A 15,980-nucleotide genomic window follows, 5' to 3' on the forward strand; every position below is an offset into this window, starting at 1 on the left:
ATGAACGTGGTACCTTCAGGAGTTTGGAAATTGCTCCCAAGGATGAACCAGATTTGTGGAGGGCTACAATTTTTTTTCTGAGGTCTTGGCTGATTTATTTTGATTTTCCCATGATGTCAAGCAAAGAGGCACTGAGTTTGAAGGTAGGCCTTGAAATACATCCACAGGTACACCTCCAATTGACTCAAATTATGTCGATTAGCCTATCAGAAGCTTCTAAAGCCATGACATAATTTTCTGGAATTTTCCAAGCTGTTTAAAGGCACAGTCAACTTAGTGTATGTAAACTTCTGACCCACTGGAATTGTGATACAGTGAAATAATCTGTCTGTAAAGAATTGTTGGAAAAATTACTCCGGTCATGCACAAAGTAGATGTCCCAACCGACTTACCAAAACTAGTTTGTTAACAAGAAATTTGTGGAGTGGTTGAAAAACTAGTTTTAATGACTCCAACCTAAGTGTATGTAAACTTCCGACTTCAACGGTACCATTGTACTTATAGCCTCAAACCATCTTTGCACAACCAACAGAACAGCTATACTTCCGGCGCCGACAGATATGGCGGCCTCGCATTGCGTTCCTAGGAAACTATGCAGTGTTTTGTTTTTTTATGTGTTATTTCTTACATTGTTACCCCAGGAAATCTTAGGTTTTATTACATGCAGTCGGGAGGAACTATTGGATATAAGCAACGTCAACTCACCAACATTACGACCAGGAATACGACTTTCCCGAACCGGATCCTCTGTTTGGCCCACCACCCAGGACAATGGATCGGATCCCAGCCGGCGACCCAAAACAACAGTGAAGGGGCAGACGGAGCGGTCTTCTGGTCAGGCTCAGTAGACGGGCACATCGCGCACCGCTCCCGAGCATACTACTCGCCAATGTCCAGTCTCTTGACAACAAGGTAGACGAAATCCGAGCAAGGGTTGCCTTCCAGAGAGACATCAGAGATTGTAACGTTCTTTGTTTCACGGAAACATGGCTCACTCGGGACACGCTATCGGAGTCGGTACCGCCACCTGGTTTCTTCACGCATCGCGCCAACAGAAACAAGCATCTCTCTGGTAAGAAGAAGGGCAGGGTAGTATGCCTTATGATTAACGAGACGTGGTGTGATCATAACAACATACAGGAACTCAAGTCATTTTGTTCACCTGACTTAGAATTCCTCACAATCAAATACCGACCGCATTATCTACCAAGAGAATTCTCTTCGATCATAATCACAGTCGTGTATATTCCCCCCCAACTAGACACATCGACGGCCCTGAAAGAACTTCATTCGACTCTATGTAAACTGGAAACCACATATCCTGAGGCTGCATTTATTGTAGCTGGGGATTTTAACCAGGCTAATCTGAAAACAAGGCTTCCTAAATTTTATCAGCATATCGATTGCGCAACCCGGGGCTGGCAAAACCCTGGATCATTGTTATTCTAACTTCCGCGACGCATATAAGGCCCTCCCCCGCCCTCCTTTCGGAAAAGCTGACCACGACCCCATTTTGTTGCTCCCAGCCTATAGACAGAAACTAAAATAGGAAGCACCCGCGCTCAGGTCTGTTCAACGCTGGTCCGACCAATCGGATTCCGCGCTTCAAGATTGCTTCGATCACGTGGACTGGGATATGTTCCGCATAGCGTCGAACAACAACATTGATGAATAAGCTGATTCGGTGAGCGAGTTTATGAGCAAGTGCATCGGTGATGTTGTACCCACAGCGTCTATTAAAACATTCCCCAACCAGAAACCGTGGATTGATCAGCAAAACTGAAAGTGCGAACCACTGCTTTTAATCAGGGCAAGGTGACCGGAAACATGACCGAATATAAACAGTGTAGCTATTCCCTCCGCAAGGCAATCAAACAAGCTAAGCGTCAGTATAGAGACAAAGTAGAGTAGAGACTAGTCAAGGACCATATCACCTCCACCCTAGACCCACTCCAATTTGCCTACCGCCCCAATAGGTCCACAGACGACGCAATCGCAATCACACTGCACACTGTTCGACTACAGCTCAGCATTTTACACCATAGTACCCTCCAAACTCGTCATTAAGCTCGAGACCCTGGGTCTCGACCCCGCCCTGTGCAACTGGGTCCTGGACTTCCTGACGGGCCGCCCCCAGGTGGTGAGGGTAGGTAACAACATCTCCACCCCGCTGACCCTCAACACTGGGGCCCCACAAGGGTACGTTCTAAGCCCTCTCCTGTACTCCCTGTTCACCCACGACTGCATGGCCATGCACGCCTCCAACTCAATCATCAAGTTTGCAGATGACACTACAGTGGTAGGTTTGATTACCAACAACGACGAGACGGCCTACAGGGAGGAGGTGAGGGCCCTCAGTGTGTGGTGTCAGGAAAATAACCTCACACTCAATGTCAACAAAACAAAGGAGATGATCGTGAACTTCAGGAAACAGCAGAGGGAGCAGCCCCCTATCCACATCGACGGGACAGTAGTTGAGAGGTTGGAAAGTTTTAAATTCCTTTGCGTACACATCACGGACAAACTGAGTTGGTCCACCCACATAGACAGCGTGGTAAAGAAGGCGCAGCAGCGCTTCTTCAACCTCAGGAGGCTGAAGAAATTCGGCTTGTCACCAAAAACACTCACAAACTTTTACAGATGCACAATCGAGATCATCCTGTCGGGCTGTATCACCGCCTGGTACGGCAACTGCTCTGCCCATAACCGTAAGGCTCTCCAGAGGGTAGTGAGGTCTGCACAACGCTTCACCGGGGGCAAACTACCTGCCCTCCAGGACACCTACACCACCCGATGTCACAGGAAGGCCAAAAAGATCATCAAGGACAACAACCACCCGAGCCACTGCCTGTTCACCCCGCTATCATCCAGAAGGCGAGGTCAGTACAGGTGCATCAAAGCGGGGACCGAGAGACTGAAAAACAGCTTCTATCTCAAGGCCATCAGACTGTTAAACAGCCATCACTAACATTGAGTGGCTGCTGCCAACATACTGACTCAACTCTAGCCACTTTTATAATGGAAAAATTGATGTAATAAATGTATCACTAGCCACTTTAAACAATGCCGCTTTATATAATGTTTACATACCCTACATTACTCATCTCATATGTATATACTGTACTCTATACCATCTACTGCATCTTACCTTGCCGTTCGGCCATCACTCATTCATATATTTTTATGTACATATTCTTATTCATTCCTTTACACTTGTGTGTATAAGGTAGTTTTGTGAAATTGTTAGGTTGGAACTAGAAGCACAAGCATTTCGCTACTCTCGCATTAACATCTGCTAACCACGTGTATGTGACAAATCAAATTTGATTTGATTTGAGAACATGAACAACATTCCTACCAATTAGCATCAGTTTGCAAAACAGTCATATTCCGCTGATATATGTGTGCTTTTAGCTTATTTTATACTGACCCTGTCACAATGTGTGTGTTACTGTATGAAGAGAAGTTTGTTGCTGCTACAAACATACATTCGGTGATGGTTAAGTACATTGCACTGCCGTGTTCAGGTGTGGGTTACTGTAGCTATTCTGTGATGAGCTGCAGTGCTCAGGGCTATGTAAGTAGCTGAACACAGTGCACTGCAGTATTCAGACCTGTGTGTGTGTGTGTGTGTGTGTGTGTGTGTGTGTGTGTGTGTGTGTGTGTGTGTGTGTGTGTGTGTGTGTGTGTGTGTGTGTGTGTGTGTGTGTATGTGTGTAGAGACACGCTCTGTCTCTCTTTCTCTCTGTGGTGTGAGCTGAATAGATAATGACTGTGGAGAAGTTTGTTGCTGCTACTAACATACATTCTGAGATTAAGTACATTGCATTACTGTACACACACACAAACACACATCCACCATACAACCCCTCTCACTCCCCCAAACCACACACATACATGCACACATACATACATACATACATACATACATACATACATACATACATACATACATACATACATACATACATACATACATACATACATACATACATACATACATACAGTAGACTGGCCAAATGTATCCAGTGTAGATGTGATCCCATTCTGATAGTATGCTACAGTGTGTGATTTCTGAGCAGTGCTCCGAGGGCCTCGGGGCTCTGGGTATTAGGAACTATTTTTCAGGAGGGAAGAAGATTAGCCGACTGCAGGGAAAGGGTGCGCTGAGCCAGATTTTATGTCAACAGCCCAGTTATCCTTCAATCCCTCTCTATGAGGAGCTCCACCACTGAGCTCTGCCCTAGGCTTTGAGAGAGAGAGACAGAGATAGAGAGAGAGGATATAGTGATTGGGAGGGAAGGACAGCAAGTGAAAGAAGGAAAAGAGAGTGCAGGAGAGAGACGGCTTAGGAGTTTACAGAATGATTACCTTTATTAGCTAACCATAATTACACAACACCTCACGGCAGTACAAACTAAGCAGCAGGGAAACAAAGCCCAGATCCATCTCAATTACCACACACGTACATGGACTGAGGAGACAAAAGGAAAGAGAGGATATATAGATGGATTAAAAACACCCATTCACTGATTCTCTTTGTGTGTGTGTGTGTGTGTGTGTGTGCCCACCACCCAGGGTGTGGAGCGTTCGCTACAACCACTCTCATGATCAGCTGGTGCTGACCGGCAGCAGTGACAGCAGGGTGATTCTGTCCAACATGGTGTCCATCTCCTCCGAGCCCTTCGGTCACCTGGTGGATGACGATGACCTCAGCGACGGAGAGGACAACCACCAGGACGAGAAGTATGGACACTAAGTCAAAACTTCTATGCCAAATCTGTCCACTTAGTCATGACTGTCAACACTTTCCACTTTCTGACATGTTTGTCCAGACCTGTCCCCCTTATAGCCATACTGGACCAATCTCAACCATAACTGTCCACTGTCATAATCTTTCATCGGATTTTCAATGCAACAGTTACTAATCATTATGATTATTTTATCAATGCAATCTAGAGTTCGTGCTCTGATCCTAGTTCTCTGGTCTTGAACTGTGCCATGCCCTATTTTGTGAGGGTTCCATTTCTGTGCCAAATAACTGTCACTACACGTTGTGAATAGCATGCACTCTCTCAGAAAAAAAGTAACCAAATTGTACTTAAAGGGGTACAAACGCTGGTCACTGTAGTAGTTACGTCCATTGTACCATTAGTTAGAAGTGCATCATTGTCCTCTTGCAGTTTGTACCTTAAAAGGGTACCACCGTTTGTTCCTTTTTAGTGGCAAAATGTTTTCCTTTTCTCAATATAAAGTCCCTCACTTGTACACACCTCTTCGCCATCTCACTTCTGACACCAGTGTAGCAATTTCAGTAGCCCTGACCGGGACTGGAACCAGGGTCCAGCGACTGTCAAACACCTTAACCATTACGCCAACCTCTTGACTAGGTTCCCCAGTGTTACATTCAGCTCGCTGCAGTATTAATTATTGCATACTCTTATGCAAGTCTTTATAAAGACTCCAGAACTGGCAGCGGACATGCTCACACTTTAATTAACACTGCCATAGACCACTTAAACTGGTCCAACACTTCCACTCCCAGGTGGCCAAAAATAACTAACTGAAAGCCACACCCCCACTAAGCCACACCTCCAATGATTGTACCTTCATATTTAAAATATTGAGTACAAAAATAATGTACCATTATACTATCCACACATGTACCCTGAAAGGTACCGAACAGTATCATGTGAGATCCTTATGTCCACCTCTGAAGGTACATTGTGTATTTAGATGTTTTCTACCCCAGGGAACAATACTGTAGCCAAACCATACCCTTTTTTTCTGAGAGTGCAATAAATAGCCTATTGTGTGTAAAGGAAGCCAGGGTAGAGGAGTACTGTACCTGGTGTTATCACAACCAGGCCTTGAACAGAAACATAGAGACTATGAGTGGAGGTTATGAGTAATGTAACTAGACCTTTTGTGTGTGTTTGTGTCGGTAGCCTTGTCCAAATAGAAATCAAAATTGGATGGTGTCCAGAGATAGAAGGGAAGGGGTTTAGTGGAGCTGAAGGGTTGACTAAAAACAACAAGATAACTAATATCAAATATACTGAGTCCGTAAAATGTGTATACTACAGTTGAAGTCAGACATTTACATACACTTAGATTGGAGTCATTAAAACTTGTTTTTCAACCACTCCACAAATTTCTTGTTAACAAACTATAGTTTTGGCAAGTCGGTCAGGACATCTACTTTGTGCATGACCGGAGTAATTTTTCCAACAATTGTTTACAGACAGATTATTTCACTTATAATTCACTGTATCACAATTCCAGTGGGTCAGAAGTTTACATACACTAAGTTGACTGCCTTTAAACAGCTTGGAAAATTCCAGAAAATTATGTCATGGCTTTAGAAGCTTCTGATAGGCTAATTGACATACTTTGAGTCAGTTGGATGTGTACCTGTGGATGTATTTCAAGGCCTACCTTCAAACTCAGTGCCTCTTCGCTTGACATCATGGGAAAATCAAAATAAATCAGCCAAGACCTCAGAAAATCAATTGTAGACCTCCACAAGTCTGGTTCATCCTTGGGAGCAATTTCCAAACGCCTGAAGGTAACACGTTCATCTGTACAAACAATAGTACGCAAGTATAAACACCATTGGACCATGCAGCCATCATACCGTTCAGAAAGGAGACGCGCTCTGTCTCCTAGTGATGAACGTACTTTGGTGCGAAAAGTGCAAATTAATCCCAGAACAACAGCAAAGGACCTTGTGAAGATTCTGGAGGAAACAGGTACAAAAGTATCTATATCCACAGTAAAACAAGTTCTATATCGACATAACCTGAACGGCCGCTCAGCAATAAAGAAGCCACTGCTCCAAAACCGACACAAAAAAAGCCAGACTACATTTTTCAACTGCACATGGGGACAAAGAACATACTTTTTGGAGAAATGTCCTCTGGTCTGATGAAACAAAATTAGAACTGTTTGGCCATAATGACCATTGTTATGTTTGGAGGAAAAAGGGTGAGGCTTGCAAGCTGAAGAACACCATCCCAACCGTGAAGCACGGGGTGGCAGCATAATGTTGTGGGGGTGCTTGGTCGCAAATAGGTCTTCCAAATGGACAACGACCCCAAGCATACTTCCAAAGTTGTGGCAAAATGGCTTAAGGACAACAAAGTCAAGGTATTGGAGTGGCCATCACAAAGCCCTGACCTCAATCCTATAGAAAATTTGTGGGCAGAACTGAAAAAGCGTGTGCGAGTAAGGAGGCCTACAAACCTGACTCAGTTACACCAGCTCTGTCAGGAGGAAATGGCCAAAATTCACCCAACTTATTGTGGGAAGCTTGAGGAGGCTACCTGAAATGTTTGACTCAAGTTAAACAATTTAAAGGCAATGCTACCAAATACTAATTGAGTGTATGTAAACTTCTGACCCACTGGGAATGTGATGAAATAAATAAAAGCTGAAAGAAATAATTCTCTCCACTATTATTCTGACATTTCACATTCTTAAAAAAAAATGGTGATCCTAACAGACCGAAGACAGAGAATTTTTACTAGGATTCAATGTCAGTAATTGTGAAAAACTGAGTTTGAATGTATTTGGCTAAGATGTATGTAAACTTCCGACTTCAACTGTGTGTATACGCTGGGTGTAGAAGCCTTGTTGTACATTAGTTTACTCCAATTAGAGGAGGGGTGGTAGGGTTAGGGGAAAATAATAATAGAAAATATATAAAAATACACTACCGTTCAAAAGTTTGGGGTCACTTAGAAATGTCCTTGTTTTTGAAAGAAAAGCAAATTTTTTGTCCATTAAAATAACATCAAAAATACAGTGTAGACATTGTTAATGTTGTAAATGACTATTGTAGCTGGAAACGGCTGATTTTTAATGGAATCAGCAACCATCACTCCTGTGTTCCAACGGAATGTTGTGTTAGCTATTCCAAGTTTGTCATTTTAAAAGGCTAATTGATCATTAGAAAACCCTTTTGCAATTATGTTAGCATAGCTGAAAACTGTTGTCCTGTTTAAAGAAGCAATACAATTGGCCTTCTTTAGACTAGTTGAGTATCTGGAGCATCACCATTTGTGGTTTCGATTACAGGCTCAAAATGTCCAGAAACAAAGACCTTTCTACTGAAATTCGTCAGTCTATTCTTGTTCTGAGAAGGCTGTTCCCTGCGAGGAATTGAGTATGACACTACAAGCTTGGCACACCTGTATTTGGGGAGTTTCTCCCATTCTTCTCTGCAGATCCTCTCAAGCTCTGTCAGGTTGAATGCGGAGCGTCACTGCACAGCTATTTTCAGGTCTTTCCAGGGATGTTCGATCAGGTTCAAGTCCAGGCTCTGGCTGAGCCGCTCAAGGACATTCAGAGACTTGTCCTGAAGCCACTCCTGCGTTGTCTTGTCTGTGTGGTTAGGGTCGTTGCCCTGTTGGAAGGTGAAACTTCACCCCAGTCTGAGGTCCTGAGCACTCTGCAGCAGGTTTTCATCAAGGATCTCTCTGTACTTTGCTCCATTCATCTTTCCCTCGATCCTGACTAGTTTCCCAGTCCCTGCTGCTAAAAAACATCTCCACAGCATGATGCTGCCACCTCCATGCTTTACCGTAGGGATGGTGCCAGGTTTCCTCCAGACGTGACGCTTGGCATTCAGGCTTAAGAGTTCATTCTTGGTTTCATCAGACCAGAGAATCTTGTTTCTCATGGTCTGAGAGTCCTTTAGGTGCTTTTTGGCAAACGCCAAGCTGGCTGACATGTGCCTTTTACTGAGGAGTGGCTTCTGTCTGGCCACTCTACCATAAATGCCTGATTGGTGGAGTGCTGCAGAGATGGTTGTCCTTTTTGGAAGGTTCTCCCATCTCCACAGAGGAACTCTGGAGCTCTGTCAGAGTGGCCATTGGGTTCTTTGTCATCTCCCCGATCAAGGCCCTTCTCCCCCGATTGCTCAGTTTGGCTGGGCGGCCAGCTCTAGAAAGAGTCTTGGTGGTTTCAAACTTCTTCCATTTAAGAATGATGGAGGCCACTGTGTTCTTGGGGACCTTCAATGCTGCAGACATTTTTTGGTACCCTTCCCCAGATCTGTGCCTCGACACAAGCCTGTGTTTGGTTTTTGCTCTGACATGCACTGTCAACTGTGGGACCTTATATAGACAGGTGTGTTCTTTCCAAATCATGTCCAATCAATTGAATTGACCACAGGTGGACTCCATTCAAGTTGTAGAAACATCTCAAGGATGATCAATGGAAACAGGATGCACCTGAGCTCAATTTGCAAAAAAAAAAAAAAAAAATGTTTTCGCTTTGTCATTATGGGGTATTGTGTGTGGGATGATGAAAACAAATTATATTTAATCTATTTTGAATAAGGCTGTAATTTAACAAAATGTGGCAAAAGTGAATGGGTCTGAAAACTTTCCGAATGCGCTGTATATGGGGGATTGGAAATGATGCAGACAATTACGTTGATGGAAACTACTATCTGTCTGCACTATTAAAGCTGATCTACTGTCTCAAAAATAAAAACTCTCCCTATTCAACTCCCTTTTCACACTGTGTGTGCGATCGCACGCGTGTGAATGAATTTGTGTGTGTGAATCGGTGTGTACATGTGTGTGTTCTAGGAGCAAGGAGCCCCTGCAGGACAGTATCATCTCTACCTATGAGGAGCATGAGGACAGTGTGTACGCAGTAGAGTGGTCCTCAGCAGACCCATGGCTCTTTGCCTCTCTCAGCTACGATGGCAGACTGGTCATCAACAGGGTCCCCCGCGCACTCAAATACCATATCCTGCTCTAGACAGACCACACACTGGACCGACGACTGGACTCATCACAGAGTGACGGAGAAGAGGGCGAGGAAGGAGGAGCGATGAGGAGGGGAGCCGACCGTGTCCGACAGCCGTCAGGGGAGCCACACTCGGCAGACCCTGCACACAATCTCTCTCGCTTTTTTCTCACTCTCCATCCCTCTCTCTCTCTGTCTCTCTCTCTCTCTCATTTTATTTTTCTCTCCCTCACCCTTTCTACAAAATAACTGATTACGCTACACATTCCCCTTAATGATGCATCTGACTGTATGTTTGCTAGGACAGAGAAAATACAAAGAAAAACTGCTGTATATCTATTCTGTATATTATCAATTAAATACTATTTATGTCAACTGGATTTTGTTTATTATTTTTGGTGAACAGTTACTTTACTGAGCTTTTGGGGATCTTCTGAAGGCTTTTCTCTTATTTGACTGGGAGCCCATAGGTAGTCTAGTCAGAAACTGGGAGCCCATAGGTAGCCTAGTCAGAGACTGGAAGCCCATAGGTAGCCTAGTCAGAGACTGGGAGACCATAGGTAGTCTAGTCAGAGACTGGGAGCCCATAGGTAGCCTAGTCAGAGACTGGAAGCCCATAGGTAGCCTAGTCAGAGACTGGGAGCCCATAGGTAGTCTAGTCAGAGACTGGGAGCCCATAGGTAGCCTAGTCAGAGACTGGGAGCCCATAGGTAGTCTAGTCAGAGACTGGGGGTTCCTTGCATGCCTCAATGGCAGCCTTACCCTGGGGATTGACAGGAGGTGTATCCAGGGCACTATGGTTCCTAGATGACAGGTTGAAGCCAAGAGGTAGCTCGGAAAATCACCCCTCTCCCCCAAACCCTCTCCTGATCTTTTCTTCTCTTCCTACACCTCCCTCCTCACTAGTACCCTTTTTCCTCTTCCTCATATATCATACCCTCTGTTCTCCTCCCATACCCTCCGTCTCCTCCGTCCCTGTCTTCCTGTACAGTGTGTGTTGACGTTGGTCTGTAGTGACAGTGGTAGCCTTCTTTAGATCCACTGACAGCCTTTTTAATTGCAGCTTGACTCTGCTCAGGGCTCCTTCTCCAGGCAGAGCTCCATGGTGCCAGGAGAACCCTGAGAGGCTGTGGGTCTTCATTAACAATGCCCAGGTTGGCGCCCAGGGCTTGAATGCAGACTATCACCCTTCCCCTCCTCTGGAAGGCAGCTCACATCCACAACCCTCATTATAGCTCAGTGAATTATTGAAAAGGGGATTGGGGCGTGGGTCTAATGTGGTTTAGAAGCTGAAAACATAATCTTCCCCAAACCTGTCCCTCTATCCTGTCTTTAATTTGAGATTGTGATGCTTGTCAGTTGTCACCCAATTAGAAACGCACACACGCCATGTCCCAGAGACACACACACCACATCCCTCTGGTCCCTCTTTTGACTAAGATGCTGGTGGTGTGACAAGCTTGCAGCCATGTGGCATGTTGCATGTTCGTTGTATTCCTTTAGGACTCACGACGTATGTGTGTGTGTGTGTGTGTGTGTGTGTGTGTGTGTGTGTGTGTGTGTGTGTGTGTGTGTGTGTGTGTGTGTGTGTGTGCGAGTGCGAGTGCGTGCGTGTATGGTCTCCGTGTATGCTGTTGACTATGTGGAAGGCTGCATGCTAGGGACAGAAAGACACAGATATATATGGGTAAAACATGGATGGCAAGATGGTTGGATAGGCATTGATAGTTGGATGACAGATCAATATTAGAATAATTCAACTATCTCCATCACAAATGCAGATATGTTTATGTTCTAACAAGCATCCGAATATGTGCCTCCTGAGTCCTGATTGACACCTTCACCTGATCAGTTGCCTTCCTATTAATACATTCACAGTAATGCTACTCGCTGTTTATTATCTATGCATAGTCACTTTACCCCTACCTACATGTAATATTACCTCAATTACCTCGACTAACCTGTACCTCCACACATTGACTCGTACCGGTGCCCCCTGTATATACCCTCGTTGTTTTATTTTATTATTACTCTATTCTTTTTTTTACTTCAGTTTATTTATTAAATCTTTTCTTAACTCTTATTTTTCTTAACTGCATAGTTGGTTAAAAGCTTGTAAGTAAGCATTTCACTGTAAGGTCTACAACAGTTGTATTCGGCGCATGTGACAAATACAATTTGATTTGATTTTATATTAGCAGATTAAACTAAGCATGATGCATTGATATTCAGAATACAATGTTCACCTCTGGAGACAGAAGAGGACTGCTGACAATGCAGATGACTGAAATACTCTGCTGCTGTGCTCTGTACCACTGTTTTGATATCCACAGGCTACACCACATTACTTCCCAGCCCTGGCCCCAGCTCTGCTCTACTGTAAAAACAACATGTGATTCCAGTGTGAATCAGGAGCGGTGAGGGTGTTTTTTGGCTGTTGACTGTGCTTTAAATATCTGGGGAAACAGCCGAGGGAAAGGTCTTGTTCTCACGCCGAGCTCCCAGAGTTCAACTGTTTTGCCCGGCACGACTGCCAACTATCGTCTGTGTCACACAGTCACACGACCCCTAGTGTAGTGTACCTGTCAGCGGTGGTGACGAGCATCTTCAAGTCAAGAACCTGGATCTCCAATCCAAGATGGCGTCATGGTTGATATCACAGGTGACTTGCAGAGACTGTATCCACTGGATGGGCAAGGAAGAGATTTACACAAGGTTTTAAAAGGAGTTGTCTTCAGTGTTTTATTGAGAACAGCAAATAGTCAATTACACACTTTTGTTATGTTACTGTACTTACCCCTGAGGTTTGTTGTTGGTTAAAAGGGTCAAGTATCTCTTGAAAATAACCTGGATGAATCAAGATACATTTCTTACTGTGTCCCCAGTTTACATGTAATTGAGATGTGTCAGTCTACACTGTATATTTGAAAGTTGGTTCAAGTTAAAATATGTACTGATCTTAAATCCTAGCGTGGCTGTTAGTGAATAGCAAGAGACATACAGAGTAGAGGAAGAACAATTCAAGTAAAGCCTGAGCCTTTATTGTGTTTCCTATGCAATCTAAATATTATGCAGAATGGCAGCTGCTTGTCTAAAACCCCCCCATGGAGTCATGCCTCACTATGTTTCCTGCTTTCAGCTCCATCGCCTCGATTTCTCCTTTGTTATCTTGGCATGAATTCAAAATGCCCTACATTTCTTCACATATGCAGGTAGCCTAGTGGTTAGAGCGTTGGACTGGTAACCAAAGGTTGCAAGATTGAATCCCGAGCTGACAAGGTAAAAATCTGTGGTTCTGCCCCTGAACAAGGCAGTTAACCCACTGTTCCTAGGCCGTCATTGAAAGTAAGAATTTGTTCTTAACTGACTTGCCTAGTTAAATAAAGGTAAAATAAATATTAATTTCTGTGTGATGTTTTAAATAGTCCTAAAAAACCTGAGGGTCATATGGGTGCCCTCCTCCGAGGAAGAAGGCGGAATTGGATTCAGCTGCTCTGTAAATGAAGTAAATTAAATTAGATTTCATTGAATTACTTATTCATGTGTTCGGAGCAAGAGAGCAACCCAGGTGATTATTACCTTCAAGAGGCACCCTAATTTGCATTCAGAAAATGATCACAATCCCATGAGGAAAAAAACAATGCGCAAACACCAGACAGGCGATCCAAGAAGGATGGAGAGAAAAACTGACACTTTCCCCAGAAACATCAGAGGGACATTGGAAGGACCCATGGTAGGTTGTCTGAGCATTTGGAAAAGGTTGGGAATGTTGCGAAAGGAGTGAACAGCTGGCATATACTGAGACCATTGTGGCACCTGCGAGAGGTTGTCCTGCGGGTTGGGAGGTGGTTGGATATGTGTTGGGAATGTTGTGGAGGGAATTATGCCTGACATTAATGGGAAAACCCCAGGGAAGGTCTATCCTCAGGGAGGTCTTACTGAATGCCGGAGCCTGGCTTGCCTGCAGGCAGAATCACATCGAACGTTCACATGTTTATATGCGTGTTCTTGTTATTGTAAGTCTCTGATCCATCAATCATGCAGGAAAAATACAGGACAAACCATATTCATACATGCATGCATCTATGCTGTCTCTGTGTCCCGGCATTGCGTACACCAAAGGAATTTCCTAGGCTTTTAGCTAGATGGTGGTGGAAGTGGTGTTGCCACATTGAAACGTGGTCCGAGTGCTTTGATGTTTAACTCGCATAACTACTTACGCTGACAACCACCCCATAGACCGGGGAAGCTAGCTAGCGCTTGTGTCATAAGCTGCTTATTTAGCATCCTTCTCAGCAGATCAAGTGCTTTAGCTGGGGCGAACGAGACTATCAAGCACTCACTGAAATCACAGGCACAGTCTATATTTAGGAAATTATTATTTATCCCTTTGTCTTCTTGTACCATTTCTGAACTCTGATTTAAATGTGCCCCCCACCCCTCACCGGTCTCTCGTGGATATAGGGACTTGGGGGGTTCACGCAGTCAAGCACCAGTGCTGGCAGATTTACATTTATACGATTTTCTGTATGTCTTACAAAAACCAGACAAAAGGCCCAACATGTTCTTCTTAGCAGACTTGTTTTATTTTTAATATCTCCATGCTTCCGTATTGTAGCTCAGTGTCAAACCCATAGAAATAGTCCTCATGTTTGATATCATTAAGCCTTTGTCAAACAGATTGACCCTCTTTCTTATGGAACAACAGAGCAAAATGGTCCTGGACATCACAGCAGGCCACGTGGAGCGTGCAACCTTCCACACAGTCAACAGCTTTTCTCAACCTTATTATTCCTCCGTCACAGAACAAGCACCAGTGGATGTGCTGTTATTTATGGGGCTTTGCCACAACATGGCACATATAATTGCTTCTCAAAAGCTGTAATTGCGTTCATCTCTCACGTCCAGTACGAAACTTCCGCACACATGCCCTCTGTGTCTCCATGGAGATGGAGTGGCCATGCTTGATGAGGAACGTTGGAGTCATGAGGTTGCCCACACTGGAGAGGAGTGTGGGTATGTTGTGGTTGCTTTGTCTGTGTGTAGAAACTGTACTATACTATTTGACATTTGCAATGTTCGTTGTACAGTGCTGATTTTAAGGTACATGAATACATATTATTTGTGACTCATTCCTATTCTGAATAAAGCCTACAGTAGCAACCTATATTTGTGCTGATAACGTAAATGAAACAGTCTGTCACAGAGTAAACAATAGCTTCTATTGAATGGGTATAGGTCCTATGAGGGTGGAATTTCATAGAGGGCTGTTTGATATGATTAGAGTTTATGCTGAGTTCATCACTAGTCTTATGGCAATGTGATGTGGCAGCGTGAATATGTTCGATCAATGGAGCACAGCTTAAGAACATGACAGAGGCAGAGGTTACAGCCACTCACAACTTGTGTGTCAATCACACAGTCACACAGTCTGGCTAGGAACTGTCACACCATGAAATCCATTAAAACCAATTTAGTTCATCCCCAAACGCCTCCCAGATATTTGAGCATTTCAATCAATAAGGATTGAATTAGTAAATAGATTTTCAAAACTTTGGTCATCAAAGTTATTTCGAAACTGTTGTTTTCAACTCTGGTTGCCATTTGTCATTGTGTAAGAAATACAATATTTGATTGTAATTGAAGTGTATTATACTGTGTCCATTACTGTAGGGGGAGAAATTAAAGGATGGATTTGAGTCATCACAGCAAATTTGATGACTTTTGTAATGACTTTTTCCACATTTTGTTATGTTACAGCCTTATTCTAAAATTGATTAAATCGTTTTTTCCCCTTCAATCTACACACAGTACTCCATAATGACACAGCGAAAACTGTTTTTTATCAATTTTTGCAACCCCCCCCCCAAAAAACGGAAATATCACATTTACCCATGGGTGACGCATCATTCAGTTTAGCTAAAAAATATATATACATATTTGGGCATTAATACATGTCACATTACAGTTTGCAAACAATGTAAAAAAATATTCATAATCATTGAGTTTTAATAAAGCTGCATACAAAAATGTTCTCTTTTTTGCTTTCTTTGAGTAAGGCAGTTCCAAAATGCAGATGTTTCAGCCCAGCTCAGTGCTTTCTGTGGTGATGGGGCAGCCAGCGAAAAATATGGAGCATAGGGGTTGGTAATGTTTTCTTGTTTTGCGCCGTGATTGGCTCAGTGTTCTGTCACTCATGGGGACACTACGTCACCGTA

At 43.7% G+C, this 15,980-nt stretch overlaps 1 protein-coding gene across 1 annotated transcript in view; it reads left to right on the plus strand.

Annotated features, from left to right (window-relative positions):
* eipr1 (EARP complex and GARP complex interacting protein 1) overlaps positions 1 to 10,142 on the plus strand; it is a 79,371-nt gene extending 69,229 nt beyond the window's left edge. Inside the window, exons 8-9 of the mRNA XM_038967763.1 lie at positions 4,579 to 4,746; positions 9,600 to 10,142. Of these exons, the coding sequence (XP_038823691.1) occupies positions 4,579 to 4,746; positions 9,600 to 9,774 (343 nt within the window). The 3' untranslated portion in view covers positions 9,775 to 10,142. The remainder of the gene's footprint in view (positions 1 to 4,578; positions 4,747 to 9,599) is intronic.
* Positions 10,143 to 15,980: the final 5,838 nt, after the last annotated feature.

This window comes from Salvelinus namaycush, chromosome 28 (assembly GCF_016432855.1).
Source record: "Salvelinus namaycush isolate Seneca chromosome 28, SaNama_1.0, whole genome shotgun sequence".
NCBI lineage: Eukaryota > Metazoa > Chordata > Actinopteri > Salmoniformes > Salmonidae > Salvelinus > Salvelinus namaycush.